This window comes from Eublepharis macularius, chromosome 2 (genome assembly GCF_028583425.1).
Source record: "Eublepharis macularius isolate TG4126 chromosome 2, MPM_Emac_v1.0, whole genome shotgun sequence".
NCBI lineage: Eukaryota > Metazoa > Chordata > Lepidosauria > Squamata > Eublepharidae > Eublepharis > Eublepharis macularius.
The window spans coordinates 150784457-150803641 of record NC_072791.1 but is presented as its reverse complement, the minus strand read 5'-3'; the positions used below and the strand labels follow the sequence as shown (position 1 = coordinate 150803641).

The following is a 19185-nucleotide window of genomic DNA, read 5'->3' as shown; positions in this document are numbered from 1 at the left end:
TAGCCCATGACATGAAGCTCAAGGCTCAGGTTGTCTACCTGGACCTTCACAGGAGTTTACAGTATTCAGTACAGAAACAAATATTGTTGTGTAATAATTTTTTGTTTCATATATTTAGCTGTCATGTATCCTCCTAGAAACCCTGACCTGGATAGCCCAAGTGAGCCTGATCTCGTCAGATCTCAGAAGCTAAGCAGGGTCAGCCTTGGTTAGTAATCGAATGGGAGACCTCCAATGAAGACAAGGGTTGCAGAGGCAGGCAATGGCAAACCACCTCTGTTAGTCTCTTGCCAAAAAAACCTCCACCAGGGGTCACCATAAGTCAGCTATGACTTACTTCTTCACCCAAAGAGTGATTAACACTCACGCACCCAAAGAGTGATTAAAGAGTGATTAACTGCCACAGGAGGTGGTGGCAGCTTCAAGCATAGACAGCTTCAAGAGGGGATTGGATAAACATATGGAGCAGAAGTCCATCAGTGGCTATTAGCCACAAGGTATAGATGGAACTCTCTGTCTAGGGCAGTGATGCTCTGTATTCTTGATGTTGGTGGGGGGCAATCAGTGGGAGGGCTTCTAGTGTCCCTTCTCCACTGGCAGACCTCCTGATGACACCTGGTTTTTTGGCCACTGTGTGACACAGAGTGTTGGACTGGATGGGCCATTGGACTGATCCAATATGGCTTCTCTTATGTTCTTATGTTCTTATGAGAGCTCTCTCCACCATCCTCCTAGAAAAGGGGATGTGGTGGTAATTGTATTACCATTATGGCTACTAGGGGCTTGAGATATAATGTGAAAAAGTACAATTAGTTTCACTTTTACTTCAATATGGTGTACAGATTCTCTGGTAATTTTGCGACAGAGTGTGGAGATTGTTCTAGCTATAAGGGAACTCTAAATTGACCCTCCATTTGTGATGGAGGGTCATGACGCATTCCAGGTGTGACAGCCAATTCCTGATCTCTGAGATGTATGCAAATTCCTAGCGTCTCCAGCCAACAAGAGACAATGAATCCTATGTGAGAAGGAGGGGGGAGGTTATGAGAGGGACTTAGAAGATGAGGGCTCATCCAGATATACAGAGAAGTAGGAATTGGATAGGAATAGGCCTAGATATCCTGTGTTAGGCAGATTATTCTATTTTAGGGAGGCAATATGTTATGGATGGGAGAGATGACCAAGGGAGAAAGCTGAGACACCAGCTAACCTTATCTTCAGGGTTTGAGTCCAGGGGTGACCAGACTGGGAAAGTGTAGAGACTAAACAGAGGGCCACACTTCCAGTATCCCTATCAGTGTGGTGAAGGCAGTAGAGTAAAGGAGTAAAAGGATCAGAGATCCCAGTGTTTAGTAATCCTTTCTCAGATTCTCCCACTATGAGAATCAGTCTGTCAGTTATGCAACCCTGGGCATACGTGTGACATTGTAATGATTCCTAAGAGGACAGCTTAACACTGAAAATTGTTATACTCTTACAGTCTCTATGTGGTGCTTTTAAAGGATGTATTTCCCTGAACTTGTTAAAAGTTGTGTTGTATACTAAAAAAATTCCCCATATTTCCTGTTATATGACATCTCCAGTTTTTGTATGCGGGATATGCCTTAGGTCAGCTTTTCCCAACCTGTGGGTCCCAAATCCAAAAGTGGGTCATGAGGCCTGTGAAAGTGGGTCCCATGCTTTTATTGTTTACTGATTTGTGCATGCTGTTTTTTTACGTGGTTCACCATACAAACTAAATTGGGCTATCATACCAAAAAGCTTGAGAACCACTGTCCCAGGTGCATCCTAACATTTGATTCCTTCGCTCTAATCTATCATCTTACTTGGCTGACACTAAAAATATGGGGATATAAAAGACTATGCCAAGAATTTTTTTTACCCCTTTTCATTAAAATAGAGCAAGAGTTCAAAGAGTTCATAACAGCAATCTTTTTAATTTCTCAGGCTACACAGAAGTAAAAAAATCGAAGGATATAGGATCATGTTATGACCTGTTGTGACCACTTTTCTGATGGCAACCAACAACATCAATTAACCACGATGAATGACAATTTTCTAGAAGAGATTCAAGGGAGAATCTATGACTTAAAAAAACCTACACACCTATCTAGATCTGATATCTATGGAAAATCAGAGAAGACAAGTTTGTTCCCTTATTGGCCATTTTCACACACTTGTAAAAGCCTCTGATTTCCCATTTAATGGCACAATGATGTCAGAAATTAAGTTATTAAATGGGAAATCGCGCTATGAAGATGCTGTCGTGCCATGAGTTTTGTGCAATTTTCCAGAGATTTAGGCATGTGAAAATGGCCATTCTCTTCTGAATGTGAAGCATTATCTTTTTGAAGTAACCTGTCACATCTAGTATGCCCATTCCAAGCTTGTCCAGTTATGAGACTCACAGGTATCAATGAGCAAAGACTTTAGAATCTATAGCTTTCCAGAAGGCATCTTTTACATCTTTGTTCCTTAAACTGTAGATTAGGGGATTCAGCACAGGGACAATAATAGTATAGAAAACAGAGATGTACTTGTCTGAAGTGGGGGAGTACCAAGAGCTGGGGCGAGAATAGATGAAGAGAAGAGTTCCCTCATAGATGATGACAGAGGTCAGGTGAGAGGCGCAGGTGGAGAATGTCTTGCGCCTTGCTGTTGCAGACCGGATCTTCAGAACAGAAATGACAATAAGGATATAGGAGATGATGATAATGACTGAAGACATTATTTCCACTGAACTACCATAGGTGTAAAGTAGGAGTTCATTGAGGGAGGTGTCTGAGCATGAGAGCTTGAGGAGCAGTGGAAGATCACAGAAAAAGTGGTTGATGACATTAGGACCACAGAAGGACAGTCTGAAGGCAAAGCAAGTATGGACCAAAGCACTTAGTGTACCACCAACATAAGAGAGTGCAAGCAGCAAGATACAAATTTTGGGGGACATCATGACAGTATAAAGAAGAGGGTTACAGATGGCTACATAACGGTCATATGCCATAGAGGCTAGGATGAAAGACTCGGTATCAGCAAAAGTGCAAAAGAAGTAGAACTGCAGTCCACATCCAACATATGAAATTATCTTTTTTTCTGCCAAGAAGTTGACAAGCATCTTTGGGACAATCACTGAGCAATAGCAGAGATCAACAAAAGATAAATTGCTAAGGAAGAAGTACATAGGGGTGTGGAGTTGGGGGCTGGTTCTTATCAGAACCATCAGCCCAATATTCCCTAGCAGAACCATGCTGTAGAGCATCAGAAATGTCAGAAAGAAGACAACTTGAATGGCTTGGCTGCTGGGAAACCCTAAGAGAACAAAGTGGGTCACAGTTGTATCATTACCATGCAACATCTCTTTGCAATGTGCTATTTCTTGGAGGGATACAGAAGTTGGACTGCAGAGCTCTAAGTGCTCAGGTAGAGACAGCCAACTGAGGTTTTAATTACATAGACACTGTCAGCAAAAATGACAGTGAAGCAACTACATATGCAAATGCTAGTGTTCAGTGGAGTATAATTAGAAACAGGTACCTTGGGAACCCACTTCAACAAACGTTCACCTAGTACAAATCACTGAAGTTATATCACCCATTCTATATCAGGGAATACTGTGGGCCATTGTTTCTATATGTTTCTTTCATTAATGCATTTTTAAATAACAAGAGTAATGAACTATTTCTTGTTAACCCTGCTCCCCCAACACTGCAGGAAGTCCAGGTCTTGAGGACAGTATCTGAAGCAGTCAATGTGAAGTCTCCTTTTTCTAACCTTTATTATCTCACTTATTTCCTCATCTCATGCTCCACAAGGAGCTATTATATAGTCAAGTACAAATCATCCTCTTTCCCAAAAATTCTGTCCCTCCTTTTATCTGAAATGAGAAATTTAAAAAATGACATGTAACAAGAGAAGATAATGTAGTTTAGGCATTACATTGTGAAAAGGTAAAGATACAGAAAATGAGAATGTGGCCATAAGGATACCATATAGAGTATCAAGGTGTGCTTTGCTCCTGTTTGCTTTACTAAATTGGCAAGAAAGATAGAGATTTGGGAGGCTCAGTGGTAGAACACATGCTTTACTTGCTTAAGAGCCTTGTTCTATTACTGACAGCTTCTGTTAAAGGATCTCTGATAGCAAAATAGTGTTCAGGAAAAAACCTTCCTCTACCTGAGTCCCTGGAGATTTAAGTAAAGATAGACTAAAATGTTAACTAGATATATGCAGCATCCAATATATTTAAAAGACTTTATTTTTACCCCAATCACAGCAACACCCCAATCATATGTTTACTCAGAAGTATGTTTCCCTGAGTTCAGTGTGACTTAATCTTAAATAAATGTGTATAGGATTGCTGCCTTACGGTACAATCTGAAGAATTATTCCAGTCTAAACCTATTGAAATCAATGGTTTAGACTAGACTAACTCTGTTTGGGATTGCATTTTTAGTCAGTGACCAAAGCAGTTATACAAACTATGGAAAATTCTGCCATGAAAAATGGCATTGGTTAGGATTCTGACTCGGTTTTTAAAATATGACTGTGTAGATGAATTCAAGACAATATTAAGGCTGTTAGCCAAGATGTGTATATATTTTCAAGTTTGGGACATGCCAACTGAAAACTTGGATTGTATAGCAGGTAAATATTATTAGCCTGTGCGCTGAAATTGCATTTCCCCATCATTCAACCTGCCTTATATTGTGAACCTGGCAGACTGTGTTTTCTGCTGCAGCTGTGAAAAGTAAAATGCATATTTCCAAAGGCCTGAAGGAAAGAGAAAAAAAGTTAGTTTCTGCTTCACTTGAAGAACTGCTACTCTTCCACCCCCAAATTTCCCTGTTTCTTACCAGATGCCACCCCAAATCTCCATTTGTATGTCATTTTAACATATATACTGCAAGGAGACCAAAAGTTATACTAAGATCTGGGTTAGTAGCGTCTTTGTTTTACATAGTAGTGTCTTTGCCATCCTCACTAGAGATGTATCATTATAAGCCCACTGATTTCAATGGGCTTAGAAGGGTGTAACTCCATTTAGGATTGTACTGTTAGCTTCTGAAAATCACACAATGCACAAATACTGATACCACTTCTAAAAATATGGCCAATTTTAACTCATTAAGCTTCAAATTTTAGTCCTTTGAACCAAAATGTAAACTTACCTAGTACACCTTTGGTGCAGTGACTTCCATGAATTCACCAACAGCTGGTCTGCAGAGAAGAGGTTATATATGCAGTTTTCAGCCTTTGGGAATAAGATGTCAAGGATGTGGCACCACAAGGTCTCGAGAGTACCATCTGATGAGCAATTAAAACCTGACTTTGTTTTGTGCATTTTCTATTGTTATTGTCATGAGATTTTAAATGGAACTTTCCCCCCTGAATTTCTAGAAATTAATATTTATTCAGAAAATCTAGATGCTTACACTCTAGGAAACCTGTCCAAGCTGGCTTTAAAGTAAATCTTAAACCTAATTAATTAAATACAAGGATTAAAAACTCAGGCAGTGCATAATGTAACATAAAATACAGAACAACTTAAAATGGGTCAAATATTATCAGGCTGTCATATTGGCTGAATCTGATAAAAGATGCGACATGCCATGGAGGAAGCCTGAGACCAAGATCCAGCAGCATCAACCCCCACCCCCAAATTACAATCTTGTATTCAGGGAGAGAGCATCCTCCTCCATGATAGGCTGACTCCACAACCCTTTAGCAGATTTTCCATTGACCAATGAATTGTCAGTCATGTCTGAATTGAGCTTCAGTTTATTGGCCCTCATCCATCCTATTACCTTCTCTAGGTGCCTGTTCAGGACTTTCACAGTCAATGAAATTGCTGGAGGTGCTAGCATTGACTGGCATAGTGTCTCTTCCAGGAATATGCAAGGTCATATCAAAGTGCACATGCTGCTGAATACTAAGATGGATGCCCAGGACTGTGCCTCACCACTGTGGGCCCCAGTGCTGCAGGGTGTTGTTGTTTCCTCAGCACAAGGCCCCTGGTTTTCACGGAAGGGCTCTTTCAACACTGACTGTGAATTTGCCTGATGAGTCCCATCAAAATCACTGGCTCTTTGGACTCCTCAGTGGTCTCTGACTAGGACTCAGTCCTATAGGATGTGCACGGGTTCCAAAGAATTAATGGGTTATTCCAATGTCCCATTTTTCTAGAGTTCAGGCATTCTTCATTCTGACATCACAAATTAGTCAGATCTTCAAGGGTTTCAGGCAACTCCACATGGCCCAATTCAACCTGGTGAGCATCTCTCAGTTCTTCCTGAAACTGATCCAAGAGGGTTTGTTCTTTCCAGCCTAGATGCTGGTCCTGCAGGTAGAAGGCACCAGCATACACAAGTACTATACCAATCCCTTGTTATAGGCACTGGATTCTTCAAATGGATTACTTCTGTCCTATACAGATCCTGAAAAGCATACTTGAGTTCTTTCACAAATGCTATATAATCATTCAAGAGCAAGCTGGACTCCCAACAGGTAGGGCATAAACCATTGGCTACGCAGCACTTCAGCAGATTGATATGGAAACAAGTCCTGGTTTTGGTTGAAGGAAAATCTTGTGGTCACAAGTCCATATATAACTAGCACTGAGTCACCCTCACATTTTTCACAGAGGCTGAGAAGACATTTTCCTGTTGGGGGTTTAGGTATTATGCCCCTAATTGAGGCCATTGGTAGCTTCTGTTCCTGAGTGATGTATCTCAATCAGTAGGAGTAGCTGTGTGTGCAGCACAATGGACTGGAACTAGGGTTGCCAGGCCCCCTACCTGAAAAGTGGGGGTGCAGGGGTGCTGATCCTCCTCTACCAGTGAGCAGAGGCAGGTTGGAGCACATTGCACATAGATTCCACATACCCAATGATGTCACTTCTGTTTTAACTGGAAACTCTAGCATCTCAGCAGAGAATTCTTAGAGAATTGGCCCTGCTGAAACGCTATAGCTCCTGGGCTTGCGAAGCCTGCATACATCCCTCTTCTCAACTTTCCCCCTTGCAAGCTAGGTGAGTGGCTGCAGGGTGGGGGATGGGGGCAGGTACCTGGAAGACCTGGCTGGAACAATCTGTCCAGTTCATAGGGTTGCCAGGTGTTTGCGGTAATTCACCTAGACAGTTGGTACTTTGGGGGACTATTGGGGGGCAGGGAAGTACCTCAAATACCAGACACTTATCTCTTCCACTGGCAGTTCTGTTGCCCAGCCCAGGCAATTGGCATCCCTCCTGTACACTGCTGGCAGGAATGGGCTGCCTGGATGGCTTCCTGCAGCCGTGTGGCACTGCCTGGGAGTGGATGGCCAGCCATTGTGCCTGGAAGTGGGTCGATGTGGTGATATCACTTCCTGTAGTGACATCATCACACCAGTTGGGAGTGTGCATGTGCACAGATAAAACAGGTTAGTACTGCTCTTCCCTTTTTCCTGGGGTTCAGTATTGTTCTGGACCCCATCTGGCAACCCTACCAGCTCAAGGGAAAGGGACAGAAGTCAAGGCACTGAAGCCAATAGTAACAGAACTTAAATGTTGCTCCAGCCAAGGCTGAGGGTAAACATAGACCTTAAATACTCCTGCAAGGAGGTGGAGATGGAAGCCCTGCCCCTACAGGAGTAGGCTACCAGTTCTTGAAAGTGCTGTGCCCAGTTACATTGATGAGTACTCTGATGGAGTTGGAGTGGTTCAGGGTCCTGTAAAGCTTGAGCGGACAGTGGTGGAGAGATCTCAAGTGCTGCAGTGAGCTCTGGGGTGGTGGGTTCAGGGTCCAAGTCTGAGTCAGAAGATAGAGATATATTCCAAGGTGAGAGGATTGGCTCAGATTCCTGGGGCTCCTGATGCATATCAAAGGGAGTTATTGGAGTTGTCTACACTGCCTCCTCCTGTGGTGGTATGAGATATTCAACTCCCTATTTATCTGAGTCTTTGGTATCTCTGCCTGATGAGGAGTTCATGCTGTGGTCCATGACATATGCTTGTGTGGCCTGGCTGACAGTACATTGGGCTTTATGAGACAGTACACATGTCAGGTTGCCCCTATGACCCCTCTTCACCTTATCCCAGGGCTGGCTGATCAGACTGCTACCCAAATGGGGTACACGTGTGGGCCTGTAATTTCAGAGCATCCCTCTTGGAGTCTCAGGTCAAACATATACATTTATGGGCAATTTATAGTTAGAATCACTGCCTGGTGCATACCAGGATCCCAACATGTGCTGTGCTTTGTAAACAGGTACAAGGGAAATTAGCAAGGAACAGGCAGGAAATTAGAAGAAATTCAACTTTATTGAAAAATATGACACAAATAAAGATGGCAAAAAATAAAATGAGTGCCAAATGTAATGCATGCACACCCACAGCAGATATATAATCAAAACCTACTACCTAATATATCTAAGTTCTAGGAGGGGATTGCTAAGAAGGCTAAAAGGGAAAAAGAATTCTTATGAACCTAATCCTGGTGAGAGGGAGAGTCAAGGAGGATCTGGCAGAGGGAGGTGAAGGATGCGCAATGGTGCTGTGCTCCAAGGCGATGATTGGGGATCCAGAGGTTGAAGAAGGAAAAATCGGAGACCGAGGCCTGCTCAGAGACTCCATTAGGAGTCTTCTTGAGCAGTATCACAGGGGCAGCAAGTAGGATAATCCTCCTACAAAGTTACAGGAGGAACTGAAGCTACTTTTATGGTAAATAATTTTATCATCTGGAGGTGTTTGGTCCCCCAGGATTGAGATTGGACTGTGGGAAAGAGTTAGAATTCTATTAGACTGCTTAAAATTAACTACTGTCAAATTCAGGTGGAAAGATTTGAAGAATACTACAGGAATCTAGGTGGTCTTGCTTTTCACATGCTAAGTTGTTGGACAAGGGATCAGGTGGGATTAATGACTTGCTGACTAGCTAGGGATGGTTGAAGAGATCAAGGTAAACAGTTTTTCATTTGCCCACAGATCTCCTTTAACCAGGTCAGAATTATTCATACCAAAGATGGCATGCTGAGTCATGTGGCCCTTTTCAGTCTGGTTTTAGGCTATGGGACATGCAGTTGGAAAGAATGAGAATAAAGGTTGAACTAGCAAAAATAGAGGCAGAAAAAGAAAAAGCCAGAGTAGAGCCAGAAAAAGAAAAGGCAAGAATAGAGGCAGAAAAAGAACAAAGTTAGCCAAAATTCAAGCAGAAGAGAGAATGGCTGAGAGAGAGGCTGAGAGAGAACATGAGAAAGATATGTTTATTTTAAGAATGTAAGAGTTACAAATGTGGGCAGAACTACCAATTCCACATAGAAGTGAGGGAATCTCCTCAGTAGAGCAAAAGAAATGTCCCCGTATCAGAAGGGAGCTGATGTGGAAGCATTTTTATTTAGTTTTGAAAGAACATACAAAGATTTACAAATTCCTGATGATGCTAGAATGCTATATTTATGCCCACAGATCTGTGGAGGGCTAAGTGAAATCTATGCAGAGATGAGGGATGAGGAAATCTCAGATTACCAGCTGTTTAAAGAAAGGGTCAGAATTTGTTTTGGCCTGACAGCAGAGCAAAGCAGAAAGGCTTTTAGAGAGATCAGGAGGAAACCAGGAGAGACTTATTCCCAACTGGGATGTCGGTTAGACAGAGCTCTCCATAGATGGATTGAGGGGAGCAAACTGAACACTTTACAGGAACTGAAGAACTTGATGGGGCTAGCACAATTTTACAGGCAGGTCCTTTCCCAGTTAAGATGGTTCCTGAGAGATAAGAAACTCCAGACAGTGGAAGAGGCTGCCACTATGCTAGATGAAATTGAAGGGCACATGGGAGATTTACTACAACCCCCCCCCCCCAAGGAAAAGTTGAGCAACCAAAAACCAACCCAGCAAGGCGGGACACTCCAACCACATTCAGGAGAAGAGTGATTACTTGTTATCATTGTCAGGAAGGACACACAAAATCCAGGTGTCCTCAGCTAGGCAAGGGAAAAACCTACCACAGCCAAACTAAAACTGTTAACATCCTTAAGAGGCCAGAGGAGATGGCTGAAAAGCTTTCAGAGCCACATCTAGCGACTGCCCCAACAGAACAGCCTGTAAGGGTAATGCAAGAATGGACAGCCCAAAATGATTTAAATAAGGATTATTTGGAAGCTGTGGAAGTAAATGAGGAGAAGATAATAGGCTTGAGAGATACGGGTGCTTCGATCATATTGATTAAACCAGAACTGGTGAAGCAGGAACAGTATTTGCCTGGGCAAACATGCAGCTTCAAGGGGATAGGAGGCCCTGAATTCAAAGTGGCCTTAGCAGAAATCCCAATCAAGTACCAAGGTTTCAAAGGGAACTGGGTTATGAGAGTATGGAAAGATTTAGACATACCTATTCTTTTGGGAAACAACCTGGGAGCACAAGTGAGAAATGTAAACAGAATTACCAGAAGTAGGTCTCAAGCTCCAGAACAACAGACAGTACTAGAAGAGCAGCAGGCAGTGCTAGCAGAGCGCAATGTTAGTGAAGTTGATATATTTTTACAGGGACCTCAAGCTGAAGAATTCATAGCTGAGCAAAGAGCAGATGAGATGCTGAGAGACTTGTGGGAGAAAGCAGAAGCAAGAACCCAGGAACTGAGCCCAGAACCTCCTAATGTGTTCAGGGTCCTAGAACAGAGACTATGCAGACTGACAATGAGGCAGAAATGTTCTGTTATCTGGGATAAGAGAAAACAATTGGTGGTTCCCAGATGGTACCGGCTGCAAGTATTACAGCTGGCCTATGAAACATCCAGGGCCAGACATTTAGGCATCAACAAGACCAGAGAGCGGCATGGCCGAGAAAAGATAGCAGGTGGACGATCAGGCCTAGCACAGATGACTATGCTACAGTTGAACTACAATGCACCCGTAAGGAAGAAGGAAGCTGTGAGCAGCGGCATGAACAGACCTCCCCTCCATGTCTTCACTGGGGAAGAGGTCGAGCTGCGCACAGGACAAGTCTAGCCTTACGAGGAGCACTGGCTGGTGAGCAACAGGAAAGTCTACAATGTCAGCCACTTCTACAAGAAACACCCGGGAGGCACCCAGGTGATCAGGCAAACAAGACACCACCGATGCATTTCCAGCATTACACCTTGATAAAAATCAGGAAAGCAAAAACGTGAGAACATTTTTGAATGTGGAGCTGGCACCAGATCAACCTAACTCTGAGACCAACAAAGATCGATTGATAACCATGAACTTTCCGAAGCTGCGATTCCCTGTTGAGAAGACAGGACTCCAGAAGCCCAACAACCTTTTCTTTTTCCTGATTTTCCTCCATATTGTGATATTAGATGTTGCTACCTGGTTTACTGTATCGTACTTTGGAACATGTTTGGTACCATTCTTCATATGTGTTGCATTATTGGCTACTGCTAAGTGCCAAATGAATTGGTTCCCGTGTGACTTGGGACACATTTTGGTCTTTAGCTTATCAAAATGGAATCACATGCTGTTACAAGCAGTCTTAATGTTCATTGGCAATTGGTTACAGAAAGTAAGGATAGGCTTAATAATGGGATTATGGAATTCTCACCCTTCAGTGAGAAATATTGTGGGATCCTTAAAGGCTAGCTACTGGAAATCTACCTACTGGGGTCTATATTTTGTAGCACCTGGCATTATAATATCCGTCAGGGGAATAGTCTGCTATCTGTTACTTATTGAACATCTAAATGATATAAACTGTGTAAGTATGCTGGCCAGTAATTCAAAAGGTTATATGAAAGGAACAGAGAGATTCAAAATTCAGAAACCAAAATTAAGTACTAAGAAAACAAGTACATCTCAGGAGTCAGAGATACAGAGTCTCTTATCAGATGGGGTGAAATGTATAAAGCCAAACAGAGAGCAACATCTTTCTGTCATTGAAAGGGAATGCCTAGCTATTGTGTGGGCTGTAGAGAAACTACGTGTAAGGTTATGATAAACCAAATGTTGTAAATATGTGTATGTATATAAGTGTTAATGCTGTTTAATTGTTAGTAACTTTGGTTTCACATGGTTCACAACATTGCAACGGAGAGGTTTGTAGCACCACTCCTAATGCAATGGCCTTTTAAGGGTGGGACATGTGATGGACTCAGCTTCAGAGGCTGAGATTTCCAGTCAGTGAGCATATGATTGACATGTCCCCCTCCCCAAATGTGGCTAGCCTGAAATGGCAGTGAAGTTGCTGTATAAAAACCTTTCTGTTACTTAAATTCAAACATCTGCCTACCTGCCTTTTGATTTTAACCTTCTGTAAATAAACCTTCAGTTCCGTTTTGAACCTCCCCAAGCCTTGTGTGCCAGTTTCTGCTAAAGGGAAACACAAACCCCTGATCTGTTCCCTACTAAGACTTTGCTGGGTAACCATTTTTAATATTTCCTAAGGGTGGGACAAGAAGGAAAATTGAAACTCATCACCAACCAAACTACTAGAGGCTTCCCAGCCCAGTATACAGTTTCATAGGCTTAAAGAGGAGAAGTTTTACCTCAGGGTAGGGGAAGGTCAGCCTAAGCCTGAGTTGGATGTGGGTTTCTGGCAACAGGCTTTTTGATTGCTTGCATATATGTATTCCCAAGAACAGGCTACATGCTGCCATCAGAAGAAACTTTAAGCTAATAAGGGATCAGCTGAGAGTTGGCTTCTGATCTCCTGATGGAGAAATTTGTTCTGTACCTAGCTTTTAATGAGTGGGATTGGAAGCTAATGCCAACTGAAAATTGGGATAATCCCAACTGAAAATTGGGATAATCTCCCATCCTTCAAGCTTTGTTGTCTCCCAAATCTGCTAAAATGCCCCAAATTTGGAGAAGGGGTTGACCAAAAGCCAATCTGATTTTACTTCACTTCTCCCCACCCCAAAATGTTAGCATGGGTTGTAGAAAAAAGGAGATAAACTAGTTCTGAGTCTTTACCCTCTCCTCTTTGCAATACCAAAATGAAAAGCATTGCATCTGTCCCCATCCATCTTGAGGACAGGGCAATGCAGGGATTAAAAGTGTAGCATCTATCCCTACTCACCTTGGAAGGAGGTGGAGAGAAGTGGGATCTCCCTTTTGCAATGCAGAGATTAAAAGCCTTGCATCTGTCTCTGCCCAACTTGTGTGTGTGTGGGGGGGGGGGGCTGGGGTGGTGGTGGAATGAATTCTTTCTACCCCAGCTCTTTCTCTCCCTTGCTTCTGTTCCTGCCCAGTTTAGACAGGAGAGACGACCTCCCTTTCGCAACTTCACTGTGTATTTATTTTGCTGATGGGACAAATTCTCTCAGCTGTTTCCCCAATCAGCTGCAAGCTGGCTTTTTACCAACAGGCAGCTGCAAACTTGTTTGGCAGTTGTTCAAGTTGTTTGATGAAATCTGAAGATATCTCTTCAGATCAGCTCATAGTCTGATCATGAGTATCAAACATGTTAAATTTGTCTGCTAAAAAGGTTTAGTGAGAAATTCAAGGCATCCCTTAGTCTGCTTCCACATGGACCCACAACTTTTTTTCAGCACTTGCACAAGAGAAACTGAGTATCTCCAACCATGTGCTGCACCACATGCTGTCCTGTGTCCCTTTGATCCATTGTTAACCTCTGGATCCTGAATATTGCTCCAAAGAGGACAAACAATCACCAAATCAGGAACATTGTGCCTACACATCCAATGGTAGATCACATACTCACCAAAACATGGCCATATAGGTCAACCCCCTCCAACAATAATGCCCAAACTGGTAAAAAAAAGCACATAAACAGTGTTGTATTGAGAAAAAAAAAACCGTGTTGGCCCAAGACCAAACAGTGTGCCATGCCAACACACAGGGTGTGGGCTATAAAAGGGATAAGATCATAAAACGCTCGCCCCTCTGCCATGATTAGCCAAATAAAGGCCATTGATGGTGATACCTTGTGCTTACCAGATGTTACCAAAAGGAGACCCATGTCAAAATATGCATTCTTCTGGAGGAGTTTTAACACTGCTTAGATTAACAAAATCACCTTTGAAATGCAAGAAGAATGTGATGCATTAGCATTCAGCCCTGATGCATTGATGTTGCCAACCCATTTCCTTTATATACAGATTCTCCATGTGACTCAGTTAAAAATATTTTTCTGAGTTTATCAATAACTATAACCTGTACCAGGAAAAGTATTTTATTATTGTCTATTACACAACATAGCTAGGACATCTGAACAGAACATGCCTTAGAAGCAACCTAATATTGTATTCCTCCACTCCACTCCATCATGTTGCTAGGCTGAAACTGATAAAATGTGAGTATAAAACACCACACCAAGACCATTTATTTCACCTTTTTTCACTTTCTGAAATCCTAACTTAGAAAATACAGTATGGAATGAAAGAGTTCCTTATATAGCTCTCTTGATTTCTTGAAGTTCATGCAAATCAAGAAGACCTGAGATAAAAGCATTTTGTGACCTGAATGATGATCACTTTCTGATGAAAACCAAGGACATTAATTAACCCACTAGTTGACATTTTTCTGGAACTGATTCAAGGGAAGAACTTATGACTTTAAAATAATAAATATACATCTATCTAGGTATGATATCCATGAAAAACCAATACAATATCTTCCCTTATTTCCCCTTGAAGCAGTGTGTTTCTGACATGCTTCTCACATCTTGTATGTTATCATCAACCTTTTTTGACCTTATCTATATCAATTAGCTAAGACTTTAGAGTCTATGACTTTCCAAAAGGCATCTTTTACATCTTTGTTCCTCAGGCTGTAGACTAGGGGATTTAGCACAGGGACAATGATAGTATAGAAGACAGCAATATATTTGTCTGAGGTAGGAGAATACCAGGAACTGGGTCTGGAATAGATGAAGAGGATAGTTCCCTGATAGATAATGACGGAGATCATGTGAGAAGCGCAGGTGGAGAATGTCTTGCGCATTGCTGCAGCAGAACGCATCTTCAGAACAGAAAAGACAATGAGAATATAGGAGATGATGATGATACTTGAAGACAAGATTTCCATTGAAGTGCCATAGGTGAAGAGCAGGAGTTCATTGAGTGACGTATCTGAGCATGAGAGCTTGAGGAGCAGCGGAAGGTCACAGAAGAAGTGATTGATAACATTAGGGCCACAGTAGGATAGCCTGAAAGCAAAGGAAGTGTGGACCAAGCCACTCATTGTACCACCAAAATAAGAGAGCGTTACCAGTAGGATACAGATTTTTGGAGACATCATGGCACTATATAGCAGTGGGTTACAGATGGCTACATACCGGTCATATGCCATAGAGGCTAGGATGTAAGACTCAGTGTCAGCAAAAGCACAGAAGAAATGGAACTGCAGTCCACAGCCAGCATATGAAATTACCTTTTTCTCAGACAAGAAATTGACAAGCATCTGTGGTACAATCACCGAGGAATAGCAGATATCAACAAGTGACAAATTGCAAAGAAAAAAGTACATAGGAGTGTGCAGTTGGGGGCTGATTCTGATTAGAACTATTAGTCCTGTGTTCCCAAGCAGAATCATGCTGTAGAGCAATAGAAAGATCATAAAGAGGACAACTTGGGTGACTGGGCTGCCAGGAAACCCTAAGAGAATGAAGTGGGTTACAGTGGTTTTGTTATCATCTGGCATTTCTTCACAATATGGTATTTGCTGGAGAGAGGCAGAAGCTGGACTGCAGAGTCTAGTGTGCTTTGGGAAAGAAAGGCAACAGAGCTTTTAATAAAGCAGGCTCAATAACAGTAAGCATCAACAATTTACACTGAATTAATAATGGATGCACATTGTAGTGGGCAATTAGAAACAGGTAACTTTGGGAAGCCAAGTGAACAAATGCTCATTTCACTCACTGAAATTGTACCTGCCATCCTACTGCATGGAATATTATGTGCCATTGTTTCCCTACTTTTCTTTCATCAATACATTTTTTTTAACCCACAAAAGTAATTCATGGTTTATTTCTAGATTAAATTACCTGTTTCAACTCTGCATTAAATACAGGTCTCTAGGACAAAATCTGAAGCCTTCCATGTAGAGTATACTTTGTTTAAGTTTTATTAATTTCAGCAGATTCTTCTCCTCAAGTTCTAGATTGTTCATGGCACTAGTTTTTTGTATTGCAATTAGCTTTTAAATATTTGTGTTTTAGATACTTGCATATGGTTTTAGTGTATGATGTTTTCCTTTGTTGTTAGCAGCCCTGAGCCAGTTTTCGGGGAGAGTTGATTATAAATTTGATTAAATAAATAAATAGAATCATTAAACATTGTAAAGTGCAGATCATTCTCTCCCCAAGATTTTCTCTCTTCTTTTATCTGAAATAAGAATGAAAGATAGGACATGCCAAAAGATATGTTAATATAGTGCAAGCATCACATAGAGAAATGGTGAAGAAACAGAGATGAGAATGTAGTTATGATGAGAGTCTATGTAGTTTATCTTGGTGTGATTTGCTTGTCTACATTGAAAGAAGAATGGGGATTTGGGAGGCTTAGTGGTAGAACACATGTTTTTCATACGTAAGATCCCAGGTCTGATTGCTGACATATGTATTGAAAGTATCTTAGGACAGAGAAGCATTTGCGGGAAAATGTCTTTCTTCGCCTCCTCAGTCCCAGGAGAGCTTAGTAAGGATAGACTAAAATGTTCAGCTAGATATTTCAGTATTTCAGTGGTATAGCAGCTTTATATATACACATCAAATAGCCTTTTTACCATTATATAGGTACCCAAATACTATGCATGTTTACACAGAAGTAAATTTCACTGAATTCAATTTAGCTTAAGTAAATATATATAGGACTATAGCTTCAGCTTGTCATAAAAGAAGTTGTGCAATTAACCTATGGAAAATTCTGCCTAGGAATAGAGTTATGACTCCTAATCTGACGATTTTAAATATATGACTACATAAACCAATGATTGACAGAATTTATTAGACTGTTGACTATGATGGGCATGTATCTTCAGTTATGGGCATCCCTATAGTTTAATTGACTGGAAATTGGAGAGTGAGTAACAGGTAATTATAGTTATCCTGTGCTCTGACATTCCCCCCTTTCCTCCTGCAATCTGCCTGGTAGTTCTGACCTTGGCAGACTGTGTTATGTTTCATTTTCTGCTGTAGCTGGAAGAAGCAATAGTGCTTTGCTGCAAAGGCCTGAAGGATGGAGAAAAGAGTTAGGGCCACTCTACAAGTTACTTCTTTTAGGAGTTCTCCATGAAGCAAACCCATGTTCCACACAGACTCATGTCAGCTCCAGAGATTGGCTTCTATTAAAACAACAACAACAACAACAACAACAAGAAGAGAGCAAATCGGCTAGCAAAGCTGCCACTGGGGGAGGGAGAACTTCTTGCCTTTCTCCCAAGCTTTTTTCCCTATGCAAAAACAGTGTAGAGCGGAGATATTTCCCCATTTCTGCTGCTCCACACATAGGTATTGTATGCCCATGTGGCAGAAAAATGGGGAAAACTCTCCCCCCTTGTACTGTTTTTGCATGAGGAAAAAAGCTTGGAAGAAAGGCAGGAACTCTCCCTTTCTTAGCAGCAGCTTTCTGAGCCCATTGATACTCTTGTTTTTTATAGAAGCCAATCCCTGGAGTTGACATTTGTCTGCACAGAGCATGGGCTGGCTCCGTGGAGAACTGCTAAAAAAAAGTAACATGTAGAATGATCCTTAGTTTCTGCTTCTCTGATAGAAGTATTATTCCCCACCCCCACCCCAAGGCCCTTATTTTCAATACCATCTAAAATCTCCATTTGTATTAAATTTGCATTCACATATGTGTTACAAAGAGGCCACATCGTGGTAACACTTTGATTAGGAGTCACAGAGTGCCTGAAAATGAGATGATGCATAAATGCTACTGCAGTTTCTGACAAGATAGCCTATTTAACTCATTAAGAAGGAGCATAAAATTGTTCTAATCATTTGAACAAAAATGTAAACTCACCGAATGTACCTTTGCTGCAGTGACTCGTCTCCTGTGAACTGAGTTGCTGTTCTACAGAGAAGAGAATATATGTGCAGCTTTTAGCTTTGGGACATAACTTCTCAAGGGAGTGAAAGCCTCAAGATCTCAGGAGTACAATCTGCCAGGCAATTAAGCCCTGATTTAATTTTGTTCATTTTTTGCATCATTATTTTAACAATACATAAAATGCAGCTCTTTTTTGTAAATTTCTCAAACACGGAAAACATTCAAAACCGCCAGGCAAACTCCTTTGGGAACAACACCATGAGCTTTCCCACAGTCCCCCCCCCCCCATCAGTTCTGTCTCCCTACAGTTTCAGTTTATTCCTGATTAGACATGGGCATGAATGAAGAAAAAAAAATGAACATGCTGTTTGTTGCCGTCGACGAACATGAAAAGATGAACAGTAACAAAAGATGACCCGTTAATGAACATGTTCAGTGTTCATTGTTCGTGGAGGCCAGAATGGCCCCCTTCAGACTTAGAGAGCCCATATTCACAGGGAGTGTTCAGCAGGCTCTCCTCCAGCCATCACCCAAGTTTGGTCAAGATTGCAATACATATCTTGGAGTTATACATTCCCAAATCCAACACCCCGAGGAAACTCCCATTCGATACAATTAGAGCCAGCAGTTGACTTTAGCCCCATGTACAAACGGTGGACTTGAAGGTGGGCTGCCTCCCCTCTAGGGGGTGGAGGGTTGGCCACTCGCTGGCGGCACCCCCCATGTGCCTTCCCAACAGGCCTCCCAGAGGCTACTTTCCGCCAAGGCATTAATGTGGGTTATGTCAGCCGCCACCGGGCCTGGTAGGCTCAGGGAGGTGGTGCTGGGCTGCCTCTCCTCTAGGGGGCAGGGGGTTTGGCCGCTCACTGGTGGCACCTCCATGTGCCTGCCCGTCATGCCTCACAGAGGCTACTTTTTGCTGCAAGGCCAAAAGGTGGGTGATGTTGGTGACCGCTGAGCCTGGCAGGCTCGGGGATGCAGTGGTGGGCCACCTCCCCACTAGGATGCAGGGGGTTTGGCTGCTCACCAGCGGCACCCCCCATGTGCCCGCCTGCCAGGCCTCTCAGAAACTACTTTCCGCCAAGGAATTAATGTGGGTCATGTTGGTGGCTGCCGGGCCTGGCAGGCTCGGGGAGGTGTTGGCAGGCCACCTCCCCTCTAGGATGCAGGGGGTTTGGCCACTCGCTGGCTGCATCCCCCATGTGCCCACCTGCCAGGCCTCCCAGAG

General features: G+C 42.4%; 2 protein-coding genes across 2 annotated transcripts; both read right to left on the bottom strand.

Moving 5' to 3' along the window:
• Window positions 1-2413: 2413 nt before the first annotated feature.
• On the bottom strand, window positions 2414-3352 carry LOC129324221 (olfactory receptor 5I1-like). The gene has a single exon (XM_054971353.1). The coding sequence runs from the start codon at window positions 3350-3352 to the stop codon at window positions 2414-2416; it is 939 nt and encodes a 312-aa protein (XP_054827328.1).
• Window positions 3353-14667: 11315 nt separating this feature from the next.
• On the bottom strand, window positions 14668-15606 carry LOC129324222 (olfactory receptor 5I1-like). Its single transcript, XM_054971354.1, has one exon. The coding sequence runs from the start codon at window positions 15604-15606 to the stop codon at window positions 14668-14670; it is 939 nt and encodes a 312-aa protein (XP_054827329.1).
• Window positions 15607-19185: the final 3579 nt, after the last annotated feature.

Excerpts from the sequence above, each read along its gene's own strand:
- LOC129324221 (XM_054971353.1), bottom strand. The coding sequence starts at position 3,352 with ATGTTGCATGGTAATGATACAACTGTGACCCACTTTGTTCTCTTAGGG.
- LOC129324222 (XM_054971354.1), bottom strand. The coding sequence starts at position 15,606 with ATGCCAGATGATAACAAAACCACTGTAACCCACTTCATTCTCTTAGGG.